Source organism: Chionomys nivalis, chromosome 1, assembly GCF_950005125.1.
Source record: "Chionomys nivalis chromosome 1, mChiNiv1.1, whole genome shotgun sequence".
NCBI classification, from domain to species: Eukaryota; Metazoa; Chordata; class Mammalia; order Rodentia; family Cricetidae; genus Chionomys; species Chionomys nivalis.
Window position 1 is genome coordinate 89080944 of NC_080086.1, and position 23392 is coordinate 89104335.

The 23392-nt window shown below is 36.9% G+C and overlaps 1 protein-coding gene across 3 annotated transcripts in view; it reads right to left on the minus strand.

The window, feature by feature from the left end:
- The window catches only part of Ccser1 (coiled-coil serine rich protein 1), a 1171018-nt gene that overhangs the window by 890286 nt on the left and 257340 nt on the right, over positions 1-23392 (minus strand). For all 3 annotated transcript variants that reach the window (XM_057763688.1, XM_057763695.1, XM_057763698.1), the window contains one exon: positions 19534-19654. In XM_057763688.1, coding sequence (XP_057619671.1) covers positions 19534-19654 — 121 coding nt within the window. The remainder of the gene's footprint in view (positions 1-19533; positions 19655-23392) is intronic.

Below are 23392 nucleotides of genomic sequence, written 5' to 3' on the forward strand. Positions count from 1 at the left end.
AATAAATATGGGGTGTGAGGCTACTGGGTGAAAACAGGTGAAATGGCAACACTATATCTGAGGAGAATCAGAAGACGGGACTTGACATGAGAGCCGGACCTTGGCTGCTGGAATGAAAAAGATGGGATAAGATGAAAAATGAAAATTGTTGCTGTGACAGCTCTCTTGAGGAAGTACGGGTCCCAGGAAAATTCTGCTGTTAGTTAGTTTATTTAAGGTTTCAGGCAGCTTCAGGGGAGAGAATTTCCAAGCAGCAAATCTAATTGTGTGGTACCTATAAGCGATCCAGGGAAGGAGATGAGTAGAGTGTAAACATGGACTAGAAAGCCTGGTTTGGAAGTGTGAATTTCCTCAGACAGGCTCTTGGAATCCATGTGCTTAACTGTGCCTTTGGAGAATTTCATCTACTTTGACAGATAATATTTGGGCTTTCTATATCTTTGTCAGGGCCCTTGACACCTGTGTGTGAGCTTGCTGCTTGCTTGTGTGTGTGTGTGTACATGCACGCACTTGAATATACATGATGAATTTGTATACAATACTAAGCACAGTGACATATAATTTTCTGCAACATTATGGAGGCTGAACTAGAAAGAGGGACTCAGGCCAAGCTGGATTATAGCCAAAGTTTGAGGTCAGCTAGGACTAAATAGCAAAAGCCTGTCTCACAAAACCAAAATAAAACCTAAAACTTAAAAGATATCAAATTGTGAGTAATGACACAGTTGGAAGGTTCTGGGAGTGGAAACAGCAAGATCATGCTCAACCACATGATGAGCTAGGAATGCATAAGACTCCTCTCTCTCTCTCTCTCTCTCTCTCTCTCTCTCTCTCTCTCACACACACACACACACACACACAAACACACATGGAAGCATGAAATAAAGAAAGAAAGAATAAACAACATATAAGGTAGACATTTCATTTTGAAGCAGTCTTATTTTATGTGGATGGGTGTTTTACCTATATGTAAGTATACCATATAGAGATCAGAGGAGGACATTGGATTCCCTGCAGCTGGAGATACTGATGGCTATGAACCACCAAGTGGGTACTGAGAACTGAACATAAGCCCTCTGCAAGAGCAAGTACTGTAAACATTGAACTTCCTGTCTAGCCTTGAAATAAGCCAGTATAAACACACAGCTTTTAGACATTCTCACACACACTGCTGTGCAAACATCACTACCATCTTGGCAGTCAAGATGATTGACTGAAAGCCAACTACATGGCAAGTTGAGGAATACTCCTGTGAGGGACTTTCTAGATCAGATTGTGTAAAGTAGGAAGATTTACCCTAAATGTGGGCAGCAGCCCAGACACCAGAAAGTCAAGGACCATTGCCTTTACTCTGTCAAGCTTATCTACTGAATTGCTGCTACTGAAGCCCTCATAGGCTAACATTGGAACCCAGCTTTCTCAGGCTTCCAATATTTACGGACGAGCAGGGGTTCTCCAGAAATCATTCAGGCCTTTAGTGCCAGAATGTACTGCTGAGGCATTCAGTCTCCTGCATGGGCAACTACCAGTTTTGAGGCTGCTCTGCCATGAGACAGCCACCATGGGGTTACCTAGACCCTACTGTGTAAAGCAGTCTACTAAATGTCCATTTGATATGTATGTTCATTGCATTAGTTCTGTTCCTATAGAGAGCCTGACTTAAATTGTTATCTATCTTCAGAAATTGCCCATCTTCTCAAAATAAAACTGCATACACACTAACCAATAAGGCCCCATATTTCCTTCCCCAGGGACTAGAATGCACCTCTGTGCTCTCTGTCTAAACCCGACTAGATAGTTTAGAAGTAGAATCATGAATTAATTGTCTGTTTTGTAAGGGACTTTTTCTTTCCATATAATGTCATAGTCTCTTGCTGTACCAAGATATTTCATAAATATCTCCACCATTGTCAAGGTTGAATAATGTAGCATGGCATGTATATGTTGCTGTTTCATTTCTCCATGGATCATACATAGACAATTGGTTTACCTTTCTATTCTGGCAGTTGAGACTTGCTACGAACATTGGGGTATAGATCCTTTCAGTTCATTTTTAAAAAATCCAAGGGTATAGAAAGTACAAACATCAGTACAGGCCTAACACATTTTTACCTATTGTTTCTATGAGTCCTAGGTAAAGACAATGAAACCTTATTATTGGAGGAGGGTTGCTTGCTCATCCCAGCTTCCCAGAACCAAAATAATCACACTATAACCATATTATTTAAATCACTGCTTGAATCATTAGCTCTAGCTTCTTATTGGTTCACTCTTACATATTAATTTAACCCATTTCTATTAATCTGTATATCGCCACATGGCTGTGGCTTACCGACTAAACTTCCAGTGTCTGTCTCTGGTGGGGCTACATGGCTTCTCTCTGACTCTGCCTTCTCTCTCCCAACATTCAGCTTAGTTTTCCCTGCCTAGCTCTGTTCTTCTATAGCTGTGCTATAGGCCCAAAGCAGTTTCTTTATTAAGCAATGATATTCACAAAATACAGAGGGGAATCCCACATCACCTCCACTTTTCTGATTAAATAAAAAGGAAGGCTTTAACTTTAATGTAAAAAAATTATATATAACAAAATAGGTATCAAGCAAGAATTATAGTTACAATATTCATATCTATTTTATCTTTTATCATAACTAAGGAAAACTGTAACTATAACTATAAATTCTTCAACTCCGTCAAAGAATCCAGAAGGATATAATATTCCCTAAGTAAATATGTAGTACATTATAAGAAACTTCCAATACTCTAGAATTGACAGAGATAGCTCACTACCTGGACAGTCACCCAGATTTCTTCTGTATCATTGGAGCATCCGTCTTCAGCTACAGGCCCATAGTATCCAGCAGACTTTTCCACAAAGCAGAAAATTTCAAGACAGTTCCAACTAATTTGGCAGTTTGTCAGTCACTTTCTTCTGTATCCTGAAGAATGTCTTGCAGACTCTTTCATGAAGCAGGAACCCTGAAGAATTACCTCACTTTCAGGCTAGTTCAGCAGTCATTTCTCTGTGTGTCCTGCATGTCCAGTTAAGCAAGCAGTCCAGGTAAGAGCAGTTTCTTGCCCAAATGTCTAAAGAACTCCATAAGGAACCTCTTTGACACCTATCTTCCTCTTAAGTAATTAGTACTGCCAGGAGCAGATGTACTCACTGTCAAACTTTATTTTTTTAATTATTTCTATGAAGCCTGTATCATAAACATGGCCACTTGTTTGCATATGAAGACATATTTATTACTACATAATTTTTACATTATTACTAAATATTTATGTAATATTATTACACACATTTTATATTACATAATTTTATATTTATTTATTAATGTAGCATATATTATTAAATAATAGTAGTTATTACACAATTTTCTCAGTACAAATGCCTTAAAATATGATTTTTATACTTAAAAAATGCCTGTTTTCAAGATAGTTTAATTATCTTATTGGAAGGTTTTAATATATTTTAAAATGTTAGTGTAATGAAGTAATTTTTAATGAAAAGTATAAATATTAGCTTATAACACAATGAAAAACATTTATACAATTTCTATTTTATATGTGCAACTATTTCTTATACAAATAATCATATACTTATGAGACCATCATGTAACTAAAACATTGTGGAGAGTTTTGGAAGAGAATGCAAGGCCATTTCTTGATATCTGTGATGGTACCAAGCCCTGTAGTGTAGTAGGAGCTGTGGGCCTGCTTTTCGTCCTGCCCAGCTCCTGCACGGCTAGCTTTACACCAGAAATAATTACACGGAAACTGTATTCTTTTATGCACTGCCTGACCCATTATATCTAGCCTCTTCTTGGCTAATTCTCACATATTAATTTAGCCCATTTCTAATCATCTGTGTAGCACCCCAAGGTGCGCTTACTGGGAAGATTCTAGCCTACGTCCATCCTGGGTCAGAGCTTCATCGCATCTGCTCTGGAGAGGAGAGCATGGCATCTGTCTCTCAGAGGAGCTGCCCTGCATCTGAGCTTACTTCCTCTTCCTCCCATCATTCTATTCTGTTTACTCCACCCACCTAAAGGCTGGCCAATCAAATGGGCCAAGGCAGTTTCTTTATTAGCCAATGACCTTCCTCCATCACTGCAGAATGTGACTTTTAAGTTGCAACAATGAGTTACTTCATGAACAAGTGAATAACATATAGAGTATGTTGTACAGCAGTTTAGACTAATACGCTCTTCTCAGTATTCCAAAACGCAGAGGCATTAGGTATGATCTGAAAGAATATATAGACACATCCTTAAAGAAATTTATACACTAAATGATGTGATTTTACTTTTGTTGGCCTTTAAACTCCTTCTAGTGACTGTTTATCATTTGTGAGCAAAAGCTGGTTGATTGGAGAACACTATAGGCAGTCTCTCTACCCTCAATGCTCATGCAGTTTATCCTAGCTCCAGAGGACACAGACTGGGATAACACTGTTAAGGCACAGAACTGAACTTTGTCCTCTCTGGCAAAAGGCAGATGAAATACCAGGGATTGGTGTTTTAACTGCTCAAGGATGCCAGGGCAAGCAGGAGTGAGTGTGCTGGCTGCCTGGCAATGTAAACAGGGTCCTCTGCAAGGCTTCTTTTCCCAGTTCACTTCTTACAGAGCATTGAAACAGCCATGGATTATGTCCAGGATCCCTGGTTCACCAAAGGACATTCACAATTTATCTATCCTGTTAGGGTGATTTTTTTTAATGCAAAATCCACTGTAACATGATGTAATTGTACCCAGAGCATTCAGACTAAACTTACTTGAAAAAGCTGTGTCCAGTTTATTTCAAGGAGTATTGAGTACGTTCTAATGTCCTTTCCCCATGCCGTGTGAATGACAAGTATAGAAGGAAATGTATTAAATAACTGAGGTAAGAGACTAGATTCAATAAAATATCCTTGTCATCTTCTCTTTCTAAGTAGAAACATTTATTGTGGCCGATAAATCTTACAGCTGCAAATCTCAATTGAGTATCCAATTTTAAAATTAAATGTTCAATTACCATATTTTAAAGTGTCCAGTAATTAATGGTGCAAAACATCTGGAGGTCACATTATATTTTAATCACAGAATGACCATCCAATATCAAAAAGCAGCTTCCTGTTTCATTTTTTATTTTTTGTTTTCTGAAGCAAATGCATATTAATTTAAAAATGCTTTTCACCTGGTTTCTTGTTCCAATAAAATGATAAAGCATGTGGGTACAGTTTAATATAATGCAATAATTTCCTGTCCTGATTTGTTTATATAATTAAAAAAATATTTCCCTACTAAAACATGTGAATTTCGAATGAAAAATCAGAAAACAGATAACTTATTTAGCATTGTTACACCCTGCCCATCATAATAGATTACATCAAGTATATGAAACTATTTACATAGTTATCTATAATCAAATAGAAACCATATATGTGGGAAAGGAAGAATATAAACATAATTTGACATGTTTTATTTGTCTAGTTATATGGAAGTCATACACGCAACGGTCAGTACATTATTCAGTTAAATGAGTTTATGATAGAATGAAACAAGAAAGAGTAAGACAAAAACGGAAGTTGTTCCAAAACCTGAGGGAGGGGATGTTTACACTCACATGTAGAAGGACAAACAAGGCACTGGGGTCAAGAGTCTAGTGCAAGTCTGAAGAATTGCTTCTGCATCACAAAACCATTTGACATAAAATATGACAAACTGATCAATACTTATGTACTGTTGGTTATTTTATCAAATGCTTTGAATATGCACAACCCATGAGTTCAAATAGCAACTTAGAGGGAATATATAGCTTAGGAAATACCTACCTTAAGTCTTTAATTTAAAAGATAAAAGTAAAAGACTGAGTCAAATGATTGCTAAATTTCAGATGTTTAAAGGAAGGGGAGATGGAGTCACAGTTCCACATCAGGCGTTTTGTTTATGTCCATTACACTCTATGCAATAGCTATACAACTTCACTAGTTTCTTGATTTCCCTTATAAAAAAGAACTTGTATTTAATTACACATAGTAAATAATGTAATTATTTATTGAAAACTTATATATAAACCAATTTACATTTAAAAAACTTTCAAATACATTGACTCAGATTCACATGCAGATGAAAATTTAAGACAAAACCTGCTGTCTGTAAGAAAAGGAAAATGAATTCATCTCCAGAATGAAATAATAACTGGAATAGCTTACACATAGAAAAATAAAGCAAATTAATCAAAACAAATTCCATTGACATTCAAAGACATTATAACCATTCTTTCTAGACTAATAATCACATATATGCCACAATCTTGTGATATTCAGGCAATCGTGTCATACCTTAATTATCCTAAAGTAAATATGTTTTACCTTATCATATTAAATCAAATAAAATTGATTTAACATGATTAATCATAATAAATGAAATCAAATAAAGGTATTATCATCAAAACTACAGGTGACCTTCATCAGAACAGATCCTTTAGAGTGTAAGGAATTTCACAGATTGAGTGTCCTGCAGCTTCAGTAATGCTGAAATCCATCTTCACTACTCCAGCACCTCAGTCATGGAAATCTCCAGCATAAATTCCTTGCTATGGAATTCTCTCCTACTTCTTGAGACACCTCTATAAATCACTTTTAATAGAAATCTTTGTTATGCCCTTTAGATCTGCACAGACCCACATAGAGGCCATTATTTCTGAGACCTTATTACAAGAAAATTATAGGATGGATTATTTAAAATATTAAATGCCATAATGGTATATCTAAATTACCCGAAGACACCCTATTTGGTGCACTGTCTTATATTACGTGATAAAGTGTGTGAAATGTTAGTTGAATACCTTGGTTGAGGATAAAAACATGGTTAGTTTTCACATCTTACATTATATCTAAATTTTTTATATTTAATCTTCTTGTGCGTATTTGTGTGTTTGTATGTATGTATGTGTGTGTGTGTGTGAGAGAGAGAGAGAGAGAGAAAGAAAGAGGCAGGGAGAGAGACAGAGAGAGAGGGAGGGAGGGAGGGAGGGAGGGAGGGAGGGAGGGAGAGAGAGAAGGGACAGGGAGGGAGGGAGGGAGAGAGGGAGGGAGGGAGAGAAAGAGAGAGAGATCAGTCATGTGTGGAGGTCAGAGGGAAACTGTTGTAGTCGTTCTATTATAGGAGCCCCAAGATTGAACTCAGGTCATTAGAGTTGGGAGAAATTGCCTGCACATGCTGAGTGATCTCACCAGCCCTGTTTCTACAAATTCTTAAGAGCTTTTAATCCATAGTAAAGATATTTCAGACTTATTCATATGAAGTTAATAAAAGCCATTTACAAAGAAATACCAAAAAAGATAAAGTTAATGAAATAGATTCATAAAATGCATCAAATAAAATGAGAGCACTAAGTAAAGCTCAAACATCAGAAATCCAACACTCTGCTTCTTGGCTTATTTGTGAAGACATACTAAAATAAACGCAAAGATTATAATGGATATGATGAGGAACTCTAGAGTTATTAGAAGAAGAGTAACTCTAGTTCTATTTATTGTGCTGATGTACACGTGCAAATTTTATATGGCATACATATTTTATAATAATTTGTAATGACATATTTCAGATTTGCCAAAAATAAAAATTACTAAAAATTTTAAAAATAAATTATGTATTGTGTCAAATATAATAGTTAGTAAATTAAGATTATGGAAAAGAAAGTACAATTTATTCTTCTTCTATAGGATCATGTAGGACAACTTAATGTCTGTGTGTCCATATTTCCTGCATTACATGTAGATAATTATTACATATACTATCACTGGAAGAGAGGATAAAATGAGAAAAAGCATAAAAAGGATAAAACCGGACCCTCCGAACGTGGTAGACAAGGAGGGCTGACTGAGAAGCCAAGGACAATGGCACTGGGTTTTGATCCTACTGCATGTACTGGCTTTGTGGGAGCCTAGGCAGTTTGGGTGCTCACCTTCCTAGACCTGGATGGAGGGGGGAGGACCTTGGACTTCAAACAGGGCAGGGTACCCTGACTGCTCTTTGGACTGGAGAGGGAGGGGGAGGAGAGTGGGGGAGAGGGAGGGAAATGGGAGGTGGGGAGTAGGCGGAAATTTTTAATAAATATAAATAAATAAATAAATAAATAAATAAATAAATAAAGCTCTTGGAACATAAAAAATGAGCTAATATTTATAAAGCTTAAGGCGGCACATAACAAACAACTTCTATGAACTGTACAACCAAAACACATTCATAAACTCTGAAAAGAATGATATAGGAATTCTATACTTGTGAACTGTGTACTAAGAATCATGTTAAAGAGATTGAGTGAAACTGAAAAAAAAGATGGGCAGATTGATAGAAAACATCAGACCTTAGAAGCTACTGTCCTTGGTGTCAACTGAGTAACAACGGGGAATGCAGATAGTCAGCACCCTGTCTAATGTGCTCTGTAACAGGACCATTCAGATGTGATTGAGTCCCAAGGAGCCAACTGGACTACAAACAGCATGGGGGATTATTAATTCAAAAATACTTGAAAATACTTATTAGTATTTATTGTAATTCCCCTCTACAGATCAAACACAGTAGCAAGTTACTTTGCTATTTGGAAGTTGCTAGACTGCTCATCAGTAGCATTTCTGATCCAAACGTTTAACTCACAAATATTAAGGGCAACCTTCAGGAAAGCAAAAGTTTTGCCCCAAGCCAGGCTGGATGCTGGCCTTCTGGGCTCCTAGTTTCAAGATCCTTCTTTCTGATATTGTATGACAAAATTACTGCTGAAAATTCCATCTTTACCTGTGAATTATTCAAGGAGTTTCTATGTTAATATTGAATATTAACAACTAAAGAGCTTTTTAAAAAAAACTTTCATTCTTCTCTCATACATTTCATCCCCACTGCAATTTCCTTTCCTCCACTAGTCCCAGTTCGTCTTCATGTCTTCTCCTTTCTCCCCATTTACCACAAAAGAGGAGATCCCTTTCTCTTAAAGAAAGAAATGAGATCTCCCAAGAATATCAACTGAACATCGTAAAATGTTACAGTCAGCCTTGGCACAGACCTTCATATCAAGGCTGGATAAGGCAACCCAGTAGGAACTAAAGGGTCCCAAGTGTTGTCAAAAGAGTCAGAAACACTCCCCACTCCTCTGTTAGGGGTCCCTCAAGTACACCAAGCTATACTAATATACTTAATTTATATGCAGAGAATCTAACTCAGACCCATATTGGATCGTGTTTGTAACTTCAGTCTCTGTGAGTGCCTGGAGACCTGCTTAGTTCATTCTGTGGGCCATGTTCATCTGGTGTCCTCTACCCCTCCCCCTCTCCTGCGGGGTTTCTCTAGCTCTGCCTAGTGTTTAGCTGTGGGTTTCTTCTTTCAATCTGCTCCTATCAGTGGCTGGATGCTGCCCCTCTAATCACCACACTTATTTTCAACCATCACAGTTTGTCCTACCTTCTAGTTAAAGCCAGTGCATCCAGCCTCATATATAAATAGAAAGTAATCAGTTCTCAAGTATCTTTGTTGTATGTTACTTACTATTATGAACACCCTAGAACAAAGCAATTGCCTAGGGCAAATATGCTACAAGGACAACTTGATTCAAATTATGAGAAAAGGTAATATTTAGGCTAGGGATATGGCTCATTCAACAAAGCTAAAGTATGAGGACCAGATTTCAGTTCTCAGTGCCTGCATTAAGAGCCTGGTATGATCACTTATGCTTGTTATTGTAGCACTAGGAAGATGGAGACAAGAAGATCTCTGGTTTCTGCAATTCAGCCAGCCCACTCTAATTAGTGAATCCATAGTCTTTACCTCAACAAATAAGACTGAAGCTGCCATAACTGCTGGATATCCATGAGCACAACTATCATGTCATGTGCCTAGCTGTATTCCTCCCCATCTTCCATATTTCCACAGCATCATCAGCAATGGGCTTTGGGAAGGGTGATAGAGACTTTCCATTCCAGGTTGAGAACCAGCAATAATTTATTTTAAGTACTCTCCATTAACTGTCATCATTGCAGGCACACACACACACACACACACACAAGTCCCTCCAATTAAGGGTGAGTGAAGTACTAGTCTAATGAAAGACATGACACCAGGAAAGAAGGAATGGTATCAACAGGAGTAGGAAGGGACAAGAAAAGGTAATGGGGTGAATATTTTCATGATATATTGTATATGGATATACAATTGTCAATCAAAAAATAAAAACCAAGGTGGTGGTACCTGAAAAAAAACACAAGTTGACTTCTTGACTTCTCAATGACATGTATGAACGTGCCCTCACCAAAATATACACAGTCTTGCACATACACACACCAACATATGAACAGTCATACACATATGTAGTCAATCGCATACCCACACTCCCTCATGCATAGACATGGACAAGCACACACCCACATGCACAGTCATGGAATACACACACCCATGCATGCACAGTCATATACATATCAACACATATGTAGTCATGCACATACTCACACTCACTCATGCACAGACATGGACAAACGCACACCCACATACACAGTCATGCATATATACCTACCTACCCCTGCACAGTTATGCACATACACAACCACCCTTGTACAGACATTTACACACACCCACATACACATATCATACATAAAGACACACTCACACATGCACAACTACCCATACACACTCACATATGCACAGTCATGCACAAACACACACCTACACATACATAGCCATGTACACATACATGTCCACACATGCATAGACATGAACATACAACCACATCCAACACATACATTGTCATGGAATACACACATCCACACATGCATAGTCATGCACATACATACACATGCATAGACATGCATAAACACATAGCCTTACACACACACACATATATATATATAATGCACATATAAACCCCCATATACACAGATATGAACACATGCAGATATTCAATGATAATGTGTAAAAAACACATTTTTACAGATAACACTAGAAGAAATGTGTACAATAATAAATTGCACAAATGCAAAAATATTTATGCATTTTTCTACAACTCTATACCTACTTCTTATAATTTTACAAATGATTCTGAAACAGTTTATTTCTAATCCTTTTCTTCTGTGTGTTTGATGCAGTTCTCCCACATAGTTTAAACTGTGCACTCTGGACAAACAAATGATGCTCTGTTAGCTTTCCCTGCTTGCCGTTGTCCCCATAAAATGAAGAAAATAACAAATTAATATCTGAGAACATAACTTTGTGCTATTATTAAAAGCCTGATACTATTTTTGCATGGTTGTAGAATAGCTTCAAATGAAACAGTCACTTATTTGGAAACAGAATTCACTGTAGGATGCTAGCAGGGTGGCTGAGAGCTGGCTGTGAGCCTGTATGCATACATAGTCTCTACTTGTACAGCAGCTAAGATGCACTTACAGTCTTGCTCAAGGATCTGATAAATCTGTATTTATATTACCCCATAAAGGGAACTGCTCTGGTGAACTGAAACACTTCTGTCATCTTATCAAGTTGTCCCAAGTCATCTGAAAAATAGCACTTACATGCTCAGCTTACAAAGAAGGCCTATCAAAGCAGACACGACAAGACAGTAGGAGTTCTGGACTTGACAAGCTGACTGCACAAAGGAACAAATACTGTGACTTACTTAGGAAGATAAAATAACAATCAATCAAAGGAAAAGATTCTCTAAAGAGTGCTCTCCTTATAATTTTTTGTTTGATTGATTAATATCTCCTGGTTCTTGAATAACATGGAATATATATTTTGATAATTTTTTCCAGATAATAAATCATAGCCCCTTCCCCAACTATTCTCAGATCTACCCCACTTCCTACCCACCCAACTTCATGCCCCTTTGACAAAAATTACAATAATAGCAATTTTAAAAATGACAAAAATTATCAAAACAAGATGAAACAAAAACACCACAAAAAACACAGAGTTTATTTTGTGATGTCAACTACTCCTGGGCATGGGACCTGCACTGGAATGTGGTTCAAATACCCAGCCATACTCCACTGGAGAATTTGGATTTTCCTATTCCTTCCAGGTATCAAATGAAGAAAACTTCTTGATTAGAGATGGCACTTTGTGCTCACTTCTTCTTTTTTACAATTGGAGTTTTTTCTGACTTGAACCTGTCCAGGTCTTGTGTGTGTAGCCCCAGTCTCTGAGTCCATATGTAAGTCAGTCCTGCTGTGCCCGGAAGACACTGTTTCCTTGGAGTTGTTCAACATAAGTCAATTATATTTGTGTTTTCAATCTTATAAATCACATGTGAATGAGACCACAACTTGTAATAAGGTGATCAAGAGACTGGGATAAATAATTAGATAGTGGCCATTTGCGCTCTCACAACTGAGTCAACACAACTTAATTGACCAAAAATCTAAAACTGTCTGCATTTCCTTTCCACCTTGCTGTTTCCATAAACAGTTTACCCGGAAATTTGAGTGTCTCAGTTCCCCCTCTAAGATCTGTCAACTACTAGTCACTGGAGGCTTAATGAGTGACTGGAGGAATACAGCAAGTGACACTTAGCAGAGAATGCCAGGTCCAGTGGTTGGTAGGGCAATCTTTATTGGTTGGTGGAAACTCTGAGTTTCCTCAACTTTTGTGATGAGCAAAGGCATACAGCTGGAGAAAGGATGTAATACAATCTTCTCAAATACCAAGCCCAAAGTAAGAATCGAACTCGTTTAAAGACATTGATACAAAGGGACAGACCTGGGTGTCAAGAGGCAAGCTTACAATTCAATAGACCTGGTTGTACAGAACAATAACACATACTTAAGACAAAAACAATGCCAAGTTTTCCTGCTATGGCCTTATTAAGAGAAGGCCAGGAAGCCGAGAAAGAATTTGTCAGACTCACAGTCCTGTGTTCTAGTGGTGGGAAGCGAAGTTCAGTCCAGCAGAAGTATTTTAGTGCAATCTGGCTTTGAGACTAGCAAATGCACAGAGTGGACATTTAAGGTTCTCTTCCAGCATGCTGCAGAACCCCAGTAATAAGCCCAGGAAGTATCAACTTCTGTTGTGCTCTCCTCTACCTTGTGCACCATGGACTCTGTCCTCCCTGATGGACTCGACTCTGCATGCGGGGAGGTGCTTTGACAGTGGCCAGCCCTTCTCTCCCTTCAGTTCAAGCAAGCCTGTCTCAGGCAGCCCAGCATGAAATTGGCATCTTCCTTTTGTGTTTTCAGCTGCAGTGAAGTTGGAAACTGATCCTCCAGAAACCTTTATGAGCTGTGATTACAAAATAGCTCCTCCCTACAGCTCCCTCCCCAAAGTCGGATAGATTCACACTGGGATGAGGATGCTGTCTACAGAAATCTCCTCCTTTATGTCTGACAACTGAACTCTGCTTGGACTAAGAAAATGGTGATATTGGAAACAGGCTGATGATATGATTCTGTGATGGCTCTAATCAATGAAAAGTTTATGAGCCAACATTATGGATGACATTAAGAGAAGTTTTGAAAAATAAAATAGGTAGATTTTGAACATGCTTTGTAAATCAGACTTCTGTCCTGAGCAGCAGCAGCCCCACACCCTTTTTAAAGAAACTCAGTGCACCTTTCCAAAGTCAACGAAGGTGAACAAAAGTGAGGGGGCCTTGACACAGAGAGTTATCACACAACTAAGAAATGTTGTATTTTCACAATCCTAGCCATAAATCATACCTTTAAGGAAGCATAAGGTTCTGGATATAAAATAAAATTAAAATATGGAAAAGATAAAGCCACAGAGAAACCCTGTCTTGAAAAACCAAAAGAAAAAATATGGAAAAGGGCAGAGAAGTATTACCACAAGTTATTTTTCCTTTCCTTGTATACTTACAATGACAACAAGGCCCTTTGTTTCAGACACTGATTCTGAGCATGGGTGAAGATTTGCATTTGCTAAAAGAAGATTTCTAACAGAACACAAAGTCAGACCCAAAGTCAGACCCAGAACCAATGTCATATAATTTCTTTCTTGGCAGAGCTTGAATATTATGTCTATTTTGAAAGTGGTCCTTTTTTTATGCTGTTTATTGGACACATGTGCAGTTTAGAAGAGTAAGCTATGCATAGCTGTAATGTGAGCACACATTTCATATTTTAATGTTTGGTGACTATAAAAAGTTTCATTCTTCAAACTCAGCTTTCTATGTGACTGAATGTTTGTACTCTGTGTAGTTATTTAGATTACATAATTTTTTTTTCAGAAAGGTTCCCACTACACAGCCCAGGATGACCTTAAACTCTGGGAAATTTTCTTTCATGCTGAGCTCATAGGTGTGAGCCACCTGCCCAAGATGATTTTTTTGTTTTCTAGCTAATTTTATCTTTTCTATAGTCTGTTGAGATACATGTGAAAAGACTATGAAAAGAAATCAAATCCACAGCTTTATTTACCTTATTAGAATGATGTATAGACAGAAGCAAACCTCTGAACTCTTCTTCCATGATACACAAAATGCACCTTGCCCTCTTACAAAGGACAGCTTCTTCCTGTCGTTTTGCTCTTAACAGGATGTCCTAATCTAAGATGTTCCTGATTATGTGGCAAAGTAGATAAATGTATCCATTTTAAAAAAGTATTTCAAAGTTGATGTGTATCTGTCAAACGTGAGTACATAACTACTTTTGTCATGAAATGGTTCACATCTTGCAAAATTATGTAATAATACATTAACACAATACTATAATAAAGATCAATATTCTGAATTGTTTTCAAGTCTTTGTATTGATATATTAACAAACCACCCACAATGTTAAACAAACAAATGCTTATCCAAAAGACTATACTTATACAGGATAGAAAGTATCTTTTAGTTTTAAAGTGTTCTTTACCAGTTAAGAATTCTAAATTCTCCTTAGTTTACAGCATTATCAAAAGATATTCTCATAACTTTTTTGAACTATACCTTACATATTCTGAAGCAAATCTATGAACAAAATTATTCCAGACCTGCTTAGCAAGAGAAATCCTGGGTTTTAAATTATGTCACTGTAGCTCTGCTTCAGACGTTCAGAGGTGTATGAATTTATATGAGACGCCTGCACCATCAGGAGGATGAGGCACTTAAAGCAATAATCCCACTCAGAATTAAAGAGATGCTAAGCATGAGACGCCTGCTTCTCAATGACAGAATTGAAATAGTTCAGCATTATATTGGGAGCTAATATTTGTGCATATTTTTCACTTATGGAAAATAAAAATGTATTAACTGGCTCTAGCAGCCTTATCTGTAAAATATGTGACAAGGTTTCTTAGCTAATATATTTGCTGTGAAAATAATACAAAAATTTATATATTCTTGTTTCCCTCTTATAGTATTATATTTCAGGAATTGTACTATGAGATAAATGATAATAAAACAAACAAATCAACGGTAAGAAAATTACATATACTCCTTCCCAGTAGCACAAAGCAGATCAAAAAACATAAACTACAACAAGTTGGTGAAATTTATTGAAAGAAAAAGATATGCAAGTTGTACCTAGTATTTAAGTATTTTTAAATTTATATAATAAAAATCCTGCCATTCCAAGTGAGATTACAAACTAAATGGAGCATACATTATAACTCTGAATTCTCTTTTTATACATAACTTTAAATTTTGTCCTCTATTTTTGCTTTTATTTACCAGTATTCTCAAATTTTCAAGTATCCTTTTCATTGTCAATATAACCCACTCTCTCAAGCTTCAATGGGATCCAGTGCATAAAAATTTCAGTGACCAAGATTGTGTCAGAAGGGTAATTTAAACAATCAAAGCGAATGGCACTGAAATCTATATTTGCCTCCTTTTCAGAAAAATTGTTTCTCTCTACAGGATGTGTCGATAAGATGAACATCTGCCTCAGTTGCTGCTGGGACCCTGAAAACATTTGAGAAATGAAAGCCCTAGAAAATGAAAACTGCAGGTAGCCAGGTGATATCGAGAGTTGCAAACAGAATGGCCTTTGGCAGCTCTGCCTGAAATCCAACCCTAGTAGTTACAGAAATTTCTCCCCACTACATTTTAGCAACACGAGCCAGACTTCTTTACCACTCACCATCTTCCTGAAGCTGGTTTAGGTAGGGAGTCTCTCATTGTCAATCAAGAATTGTCAGTCATTAATCTTTTGTTTATATTGTGCTCATCCATTGTGCTCATACATTGTTCTCATCCATCGCTTACACCAATTTTTTAATTTTCAAAATTATGGTGTGTGATATGCGAGACATATAAAATTGTGATTTGAGTGATGATTTCATAGTTTAAAAATGGAAAATACATGTTAAAAAACAACTGAATAGTTTCCTTAAACTCACAATTGACGATTGTTTTCAGCAAAACATATGAGATACTTCTATCTTCTGAGTCAGCTCAACTTTTAAAAAATATAATGCTAATGTTAATAAAACAATTGATGTTATGCCACAGTTATTTATGATGAAGGAAATCTAAGATTTTAAGAAAATAAAATCATGTGGCTTTATGTAAATGAGAAGTTTAGATACATGACTTTAAAAGAGAAAAAGCTGATCTCTGATTTGCTCTTAACACAACTGGGGATTCTGGCAGGACACCTAGAGAGATGTCTCAAAACACCTTTCAGCATTAGACATTTATATACAGGGTCATCCATAATGCTAACAGGTGAAACTGAGGCAGGGCCAGAAGAACTATGTCCTTGTGGAATAAAAAATTCGCACCCTCATAGTGAAGGTCAAGGTGTTAGCATAATTGGTAGATGGAGAAACTGAAGTTCAAACAGATAAATATCCACAAGCAAAACAGATTTAACAGTCTTTATGATGCCAAAAAACCAAAAACCGATATACATGAATTAATAATATTGTTGACAAAGAACATTTAAATGAGAATGTGGGTCCTGTGACAACAGAGTGATCTCAGGCCAAACAGAAAGAAAGGGATGTTAGTGATTCCTAGTAAGACCACACACACACACACACACACACACACACAAGAATAAGAAATAAGACTGTTATGAAGCAGCTAAAGACTTGGGGGAAAAGCATGTAGATTATTTACTATTAATCAGTTTTGTTGTAAGTCCTTGAAATATAATCTAAAAAGTTTAAGATCCACGTTAAAACTGTACGGGGACTTAAGTAAACTTACAAACACTGCAGGAGAGTACATTTGAGCTTTCTAATGTAACTCACTGGACAAATATGAGAAGTAATTTTCTTCCTATTAGGCAAAAGATGACTACAGGATTCTAAAACTTAAACTACATTATGCGTAGTTAAATGGTTTTCACTTTCAGATTGCATTAAAACTGAATTACAATCACTACTTCCTGAATTGCTTGGTATTTCTTTCCTCTATAATGAGAATATTAATAGTGAATATCTTCATGCAATCAAACACATGCATTGCTCCATTTGATTCAGTATTATTGAATATAACATTAAGAGATTCTTCTAATTGATTTCACAAGGACTATTAAATAGAATCATGTTGCAGGAAACTGGGAGAATATGACCAGGTAGAGAAATAGGCAAGAAACACAAAGCAGTGTAACAAGCAGGTCTATTTAGTATGTGCCAAGACTCCTTGAAAATGTGATGGGCACTCACAAATACAGGCAACATCCACATAACATCACATACCACATACTATCACATAGCATATAGTGCCCCGAATCACTACAGCTCATATAGTGTTACATATCACTACATGTCACTCACATGTCACATGCCACACACCACCACAGATCACATGCCACATGTCACCACATACCACATAGCACCCCATAAAATAGCATATATCAAAACATATTATACAGCTCCACCTAGCATTTACCACCATAGTTCACATAGATATTCATATCATATATCATCATATACTGAAATTCTATTTATGTTTTAATAAATGAAGCTTGCATAAAGATCAGAAGGGCAAAGCTAAACCACTAGAGGTCACATAATGGTGAGACACACCTTTAATCCCAAGATGTGGGAGACAGAGGCAGATGGATCTTTGTGAGTTCAAGACCACCCAGGGTGACACAAGATCAATGCAGAACAAATCGAGGGGGTGACACCTCACACCTTTAATCCTTTAATCCTTTAATGAAAGGAAAGAGAGGATTTGTCTGCCTAGTCTGCAGTCAACTTGCTCCAGTAGAGGTAAGACTTCTCTAGTGGCTTGGTTGCTTTGCTTTTCTGGTTTTTGGGTTGAACCCCAATATCTGTCTCTGGACTTTTATTATTTGTGCTACATCATCACATATTACACATCAACACATACCATCCACCACAGCATATCTCCGCATTTCAACACAACCACATAGTACCATACATCATACACTATCACATATCACCTTGCATACTATATCATCATGAGTCACATAGCACATCTCACCACAGATCATATATCATCACACATTATATATCTCATATTAGCATATATAATTATTACCTGCTTCATATAATCATATATAATCACATACAAAATATATCACATGTTATATGTTCTTCATTCAGAAACCTTTTATCAGACATAATCATATCTTCTCTGGAAAATCAACACCAAGTTGTCCATTGAATTAATGTAATGTTTTAGCAAAAGTATCTGTGATTTAATATTTCATGTCTATGTATAATTGTTATCATGTTATAATCCCCAATCATTTATTTAATGTATAATATCAACTTTAGCTTTTAGGAAGAGACAGTATTTTTAAAGGAAATTGTATAAATTGTATTTTCATAGTTACAATATCCTCTAAATATTCTTTTTGAGCACATACACCTATTAGGGAAAATATATGCCAATATCATCTTCTACCTTGCCAAATTTTGACAAAATAAATGTGTGTATGGCAACCAGAACATAGGTCAAGGAAGGCAAAACAACCAATTGTTACCAAACTTGTGTACTTCTTACCAGGCAATATTATGTGACACAGCAAACTTCAATAGTAAAAAGTTTTAGTATATGCTAATTTACTTAAAAATTTAAAATAGTAACTTGTACTCCTTGTGAAATCAAAGTCACGTTTAAACTAAACTTTTACTAAGAACTGACTTCAGAGATAGAGAAAGGCCTCAGTGGTTAATAGTAATTTTTTTCCAGAGGACCTAGGCTCATTTCTCAGCACCCATATCTTCAGCTGGCACCAACTGGCAGATCCAACACTCTCTTGTTGTCTCTGCAGACTCATAAACACAAGGGCAGACACGCACACACACACACACACACACACATTTACATAGAAAATAAACAGACAAAAATACAAACAGATTCCATTTCATAGTACAACTCTGCACCTATCAGGATCAGCATGCACACAGACACAGTGCTAACTTCTCAGTTTGTTGATCCATGCTCTATAGCAGGACACCGAAATAAAACTTAAATGGCATTGGTCAGACCCTCAAGGCAGCAGGTGGTGGTGAATAGTTGAAGTTGATTGATATTGAACAAAGCTTACTTCTACCCATCTGCATTTTCATCACATGCTGGGTATACTTTGAGATACTTAGAATATATTTCACATCCTGGAACCTTAAGTGACAACTTACTGTTTGGAAGGCTCAGGACATTTTGGTTCTTCTAGCGTCTTCATTTCTCTTGTTTGGTCCACTGGGCTAAGAAGAACAGCTGCACATGACATTACAGAGTGGCAGGAATCTTCCCGGCAAACTGTAGTTTGAAAACAAATAATTGTAATTGTTAAAACAGCTCAGTGGCTATTCTCATGTTCCCCATTTCACATTTATATTTTCAGTCAAGCTCAGGAAGAATTTCAACAAAAACATTAATTAACATTAAGTTATCTTTAGTTTTCTTTTACATGCTATTTTTCATTAATTAGCTGTACAAGCCTGAGAAATGAAACATGTAGCAGCTACAAGACAAGTAGCCCTTGACTGGCCAATAACAAGTATATGACATGGCACATGTAGTTTATACATCCATACAAAGAGAATTCACTTGCTTCATTAAGATCAGGGTGAAAAGAAACTCATGCATTATCATATGTCTAGACTCCTGTGGGACTCCTTGCCTAGCTACAGCCCCAAACATGCCTACTGTTATCATAATGTTACAATAAATCAGCTTTCATTTCTAAATTTCTGCAACGGAGTCATAAACTTTGTGATCATTTGTGAAAAAATGGCTTACTTTGTAGTGTGTGGTTTTGCACGATCCATCCACAAAATGTACTGTTGATTTATTTTTGTGGCAATGTAGTTTTCCTTTGGATAAACAAACTAAGTTACTTTTAATCTTTCAATAGTAATAGACACAGTTCCGTTGGGGGCTGTTTCTATTAGCTATAAAGATCCTTGCATTTTTTGGTTAGTTAGAAGTAGAGATTTGTTCTTGAAAAGCTTCTCAAAGCTATAACTGTTCTTAGGATATGGCATTGACTATATTCTCGATAGTTGATCCAGTGAACAGTTCTCTGTTCTGAATATTTTACTTTCTGCCAAACAGATGTTTCAATTGCCCCACACCTATAAAACACTTAATTTCACAAGTTTTTCCATTGAAGTTTCATGATATATGAATATTACATCACTGCATAACAAATCCACACAAATTCTGCTTACAGTAACACTCACTTGTTATCTTAAAGTTCTGTAGGTTGTAAATCTGGGTAGATGAGCTCCACACACTTCTCCTCTTAGAAAATCAAAAGGCAAATATAATGAGATTGTCTGGTTTTACTCCTGTTAAAAGTTTCCGTGAGGCAAGCATTGTGGTCTAAGGAGTAGCCTGGGATAGGTGGCATTCTAGTTATTATCTTCTGTATTTCATCTTGAAATGTACCCAATAACATTTTTTTCTCTTTTAAAAAAATCTATGTGGAAATAATCCACTGACAAATTAATTCCACAGTTTGTAATGTCTGACATTGCTTGTCAAGTTGACAATATCCAGAACCCTGTAGAAGACAAGTCTCTGAGCATGCCTGCTAGAAACTGCGTTTAGCAGATGAACTGAGGTGGGAAGACTCACCCTGAAGGTGGAAGCATAATCCACGGCTGAGGTTTGGGACTGTATGAAAAGGAGAAGGTGAGTTGTATGTAAGAGTTCATCTACCTCCTCTCTGTTTCCTGTCTCAGGATATAATACCCTGGCCTCAGGCTCAGGCGGCTGTGACTGCCCTTGGCATTGAGGACTGTGCAAGGATCCTTGGAGCTAAACAAGCCTTTTCCTCCTGAAGCTGACAGTGCCTGGGTATTTTGTCACAGCAACCAGAAAAAAAAAAAAAATATAGAAAGTTGTTAGAAGAATTTGCTTTCTTTTTCTGAGAGAAAATTTTTGGGAGCTGCAGACCCTCAAAACCCTGAAATTTCTATGACTACTTGCCTGCCAGAGGAAAAAAAATGCTTTTCTATGCTTGTGGCTGCTCTGAGCATGGAACCCTCATGAGTTCCTGATAACAAGGATATGGTTTCTAGTGGGCTTGCAGATGAAAAATCCCAAGGACTAGGGCATGGCTACTAGTTAAGGAGAGCACTATTTAAGCTACCATGAAACATAATAAAATTGGCATTCTTGCTTCAAGTGTGACCCGTGTCTCTGTGTGTTTATTACTCCCCAGACCTTTGTCTGAGCAGGGTTCCAGGTGGTGCAGGTGCCATGGAAAATCAAGGCTCACGTTTCTAGGAAGAATCATGTGTCATCATAGAATTCTGCCTCTTAGAGCTATTCAATTAAGAATCAGTAATATATATATATATATATATATATATATATATATTTAACCTATAAGTATCTGATAATCAAATCTATATGTATATAGTCCTCATTTTGTGATTCCAATTTATATAAATTATTTTTAATCTTAGTCAAATAACAGCAATCATGCCCAAACCATTGCTCCATTATGGCTCCATGGTATATCAATTTTAATTTTATAAATTATAAATGTCTTTAATTCTTTTCAGTCTACGACACCATGGAAACAACAAATCCAGGCCACAGTCAGTGGCACACTTGTGAACTTTTTCAGAATCTGAAGATTACTGATCACTAGGCACCTGCTACTGAGCACAAGCCAGTGATGAAGCGATGCAGCATTTTCCAAATGCAGATAATATAAATAGATAAATTTACCAGGTAAAATGAAAATATGGGAAATAAATGAATACTGATAGAGCTGGAAGGATATCTGAGTTGAACATAAATGCCGTTACTCAAGTGACACAAATATTCATTTCAAGAACAAAGTGATGACAACACAAATTGGTCTCTTACTCAATGTAGCAAAAAAGCAAGTAAGAAAGAGAATACAAGAGAGTGAAAATGCCACAGACAGAACAAGGAAATTCAAGACAGTCAACAGCATGATCTCAAACAGAAACTCTCACAAAAACCAAAAGCTAGGTTCTTCACTTTCCCCTTAAAATGCTTTGAAATTGCCACATCAGTGATGAAATTTTGGTATTTAAATAAAATTAAACTACACTCAGCTTTTGATGTAGGAGGTCCTTCTGTCTTTGTGTTGCTTTCATTGGTTAATGAATAAAGAAACTGCTTTGGACTAATAGGGCAGAACTTAGGTAGATGGAGAAGACAGAACTGAATTCTGGGAGGAAGAAAGCAGAGTGAGGGAGAATCCATGAATCCTCTGCCAGAGAAGGACGCCAGATAGAATCTCTGGTAAGCAACTGCCAGGTGGCAATACACACATTAATGGGGATGGGTTAAACTAATATGTAAGAGTTAGCCAATAAGCAGTTAGAGCTAATGATCAAGCAGTGTTTTAATTAATACAGTTTCTGTGTGGTTATTTTGGGTATAAGCTAGCCAGGCAGCTGGGACAAACAAGCGGCCTCTCTCCATACAACAAGCTTTCAATATTGTATTATTTGGTTCTTGGTTGTTGCCATAAAGCAAAATTAACATATGGAGGAAAGTGTTTATTTGACCTACAGGTTACAGTTTATCACTGAGGGAAGCCAAGAAAGAAATTGGAACAGAGACCATGGAGGCAGCAGGTCTCTGGAAATGAAATCAAGGACAATGGGGGAACACTGTCTACTGACTTGATTCTTATGACTTGTTTAAAAAATCTTCTTATACAGCCTATGGCCACATGCCCAGTAATGGCAATGCCCACAATAAGCATCTATCTATTAGCAATCAAGACAATGTACCACAGACATTACCCACACAACAGGCTGGTGGAGTCAAACCATCGACTGAGGCTCATGATTCCTAGGTGATTGGTTTGTGACAAGTTGATGAAAAATAACTAACACAGGTACCTTTAGAATTCTTTTATCATGCAACACAAAATTAGTGTGACTAATTCAAATTATACAAATAAGTAAACAGAAAAATGATAACTTCTCAAAACAAAAAATAAGCCAATGCTGTGCTCCAAAGGCAAAAATTGAGAAATAACAGAGCCCTTAGCAGCCA